This window comes from Aplysia californica, unplaced genomic scaffold (genome assembly GCF_000002075.1).
Source record: "Aplysia californica isolate F4 #8 unplaced genomic scaffold, AplCal3.0 scaffold00386, whole genome shotgun sequence".
Classification (NCBI taxonomy): Eukaryota; Metazoa; Mollusca; class Gastropoda; order Aplysiida; family Aplysiidae; genus Aplysia; species Aplysia californica.
The window spans coordinates 546,381-548,429 of NW_004797656.1; the positions used below are offsets into that span (position 1 = coordinate 546,381).

At 39.5% G+C, this 2,049-nt stretch overlaps 1 protein-coding gene across 1 annotated transcript in view; it reads right to left on the reverse strand.

The window, feature by feature from the left end:
- Positions 1 to 271: 271 nt before the first annotated feature.
- The window catches only part of LOC101848766 (ATP synthase subunit alpha, mitochondrial), a gene marked incomplete at its 5' end in the record, with an annotated part of 31,338 nt that continues 29,560 nt past the window's right edge, over positions 272 to 2,049 (reverse strand). The window contains 1 exon segment of the mRNA XM_005103691.3: positions 272 to 854. Coding sequence (XP_005103748.1) covers positions 619 to 854 — 236 coding nt within the window. The 3' untranslated portion in view covers positions 272 to 618.

Genomic DNA, 2,049 nt, shown 5'->3' on the forward strand with positions numbered 1-2,049 from the left:
AAAATACTCATTAAAAAATGTGTCGCTTTGGCCACAAACGTGGTCAGGGACCTTCCACTACTTCCAGTCCTTTGTCAGAAGCAGCTGGATGGCTCGGCCATTTTCAAGTTAATTGTAGGCCTTCTCAGGGGTTTGTTAACTTTGGTCTAGTTCCCAGACACGATTTTAATGATCATCATCATGCCCACATTCTTCTCTTTAGGATCAACACACCAGGTAAACACTTAAAAGTAAATTCATACAGCATAAGAGAAAGAGAAAAACGCTTCTGTTACACAAAAGAAATATTTAATCAATTTTCATATCCGGCATTCACACAACTGACACCCAATCTACACAGTTGGCATAATACATTCTGTTTATGCAACCGATAGAATTTTTTTTCTTCACGGGAAAACAAGTGTGAAAATTCACATCAACATGTCACAAAACTAGGAAAATTCAAACTACCTACTTTCCCTTCTATTCATACCAGGCTGATTTCTTTCAAACCAGGGGAGTGAAAAAAAAGTCTTTATGCCGTACTTTATCACAAGACCTATGCATGAACATTTCTTCCCTCATATCCGCTTTTGGTCAGACTTCTCTATCAACACAAATATTTATAAAGTACTAAGTTTATGAGCCCTGGAACCCAACCAAGAAGTTGGTGACAATCTGTTTCAGTTTCTCATCTGCCTGCTCATTGATCTTGCCCTCAGAGGCAATGGTCTTGAGGAGGTCTTGCTGGGAGCTGCGCAGGTGCTGCAAGAACTCAGCCTCAAACTGTGTGATTTTGGCTGGGTCCAACTTGTCAAGGTAGCCACGGACACCAGAGTAGATGACACACACTTGCTCCTCAATGGCCATGGGCACTGGGGAAAAGACCGAAAACATTGCTCAACAATTTGACAACTCGGGCCAGATGTTATCTTAAAGCATGTACTTTTGTCTTACTTTCAATGCAAAAAATAGCCAGCTATTTTGAATTGGAGTCAATATATTTGAGATTGAAAGAGGTGGGGATTGCCTGGTTTCAGAGGTAAAATTAACCAGAAAATGGCCGCCAAAGTTTGGTTACTTCCATAGCTCGAGTGGCCTTGGAAACTGGAAATTTGCAGTTTTTGTGCCTTTGATCAACGTTTTTCAGTAAAATTCTCACAGAAATGTGTTTTTAAATGGACATAAGTGGTGTTGTGCAACTGCCGAACGGCCAGAAAATTGCGGTTTTCTTTTATATATTATTTTGACGAGCGCTTGATTTCACCAAGCTGCCTCACAAATGGGTAGTTTAGGTAAAATGTCCCTCAAAACCTCGATTGGTTAAATGAGAAAAACATCATAAATGTAATGAAGGAACATCCATCTATTGAATATATTGACCTGAATAATGCACATTGGCCTGCATGACATTAAAAAAACCAACAACAACCCAGTAGGTTAAATGAAAACACACTGCTTACATTTGGACTATATTTTTACCCCCAAGTTTTATGGACATTTCCATGCAAGGCATTCACCAGAAACAGATTCCTCATAAAGTAGAACATTCCTATAGCAGGACTTTTGGTTCCAGAAGAAAAATCCTGTGGTAGGCAAGTTTCCACAATAGTAATGCAAAGGGGAATTACAGAAATTTTCTAAAAATCTACATTATTGCATCCCTCCCACATCAATAAAATTTGTTTAGATTAGTCTTCCCTTTCTTGTCAACTCTGTTGATTATCACAGCCTTTAACCCTATCCGTACGTCCTGGGGTCATTTTGTACCCCCGGGGTTTTATTCTTCACATTCTAGAATAGATCTAGATCTAGTGCAAAGATCTCTTTGAAACTAAGTATTTCTCAAAAAACCATTTTGACAGACTGCTATGTCTGTGGTGTGTGCTTCTTTGCAGTCCCTGAATAAGCAGTGCTAAGGGAGTGCACAATCCCCCAGTGGGTAGCACTAGTCCCCAAACAACTTCCTTTAAACAAAAATTATGAACGCTGTTTTTAGAGAATTATCTCCCTTTTCAAGAATTTTGGGAACCAACTCCCAGGAGTTCAATGGTAAAAATTACCCCCCCC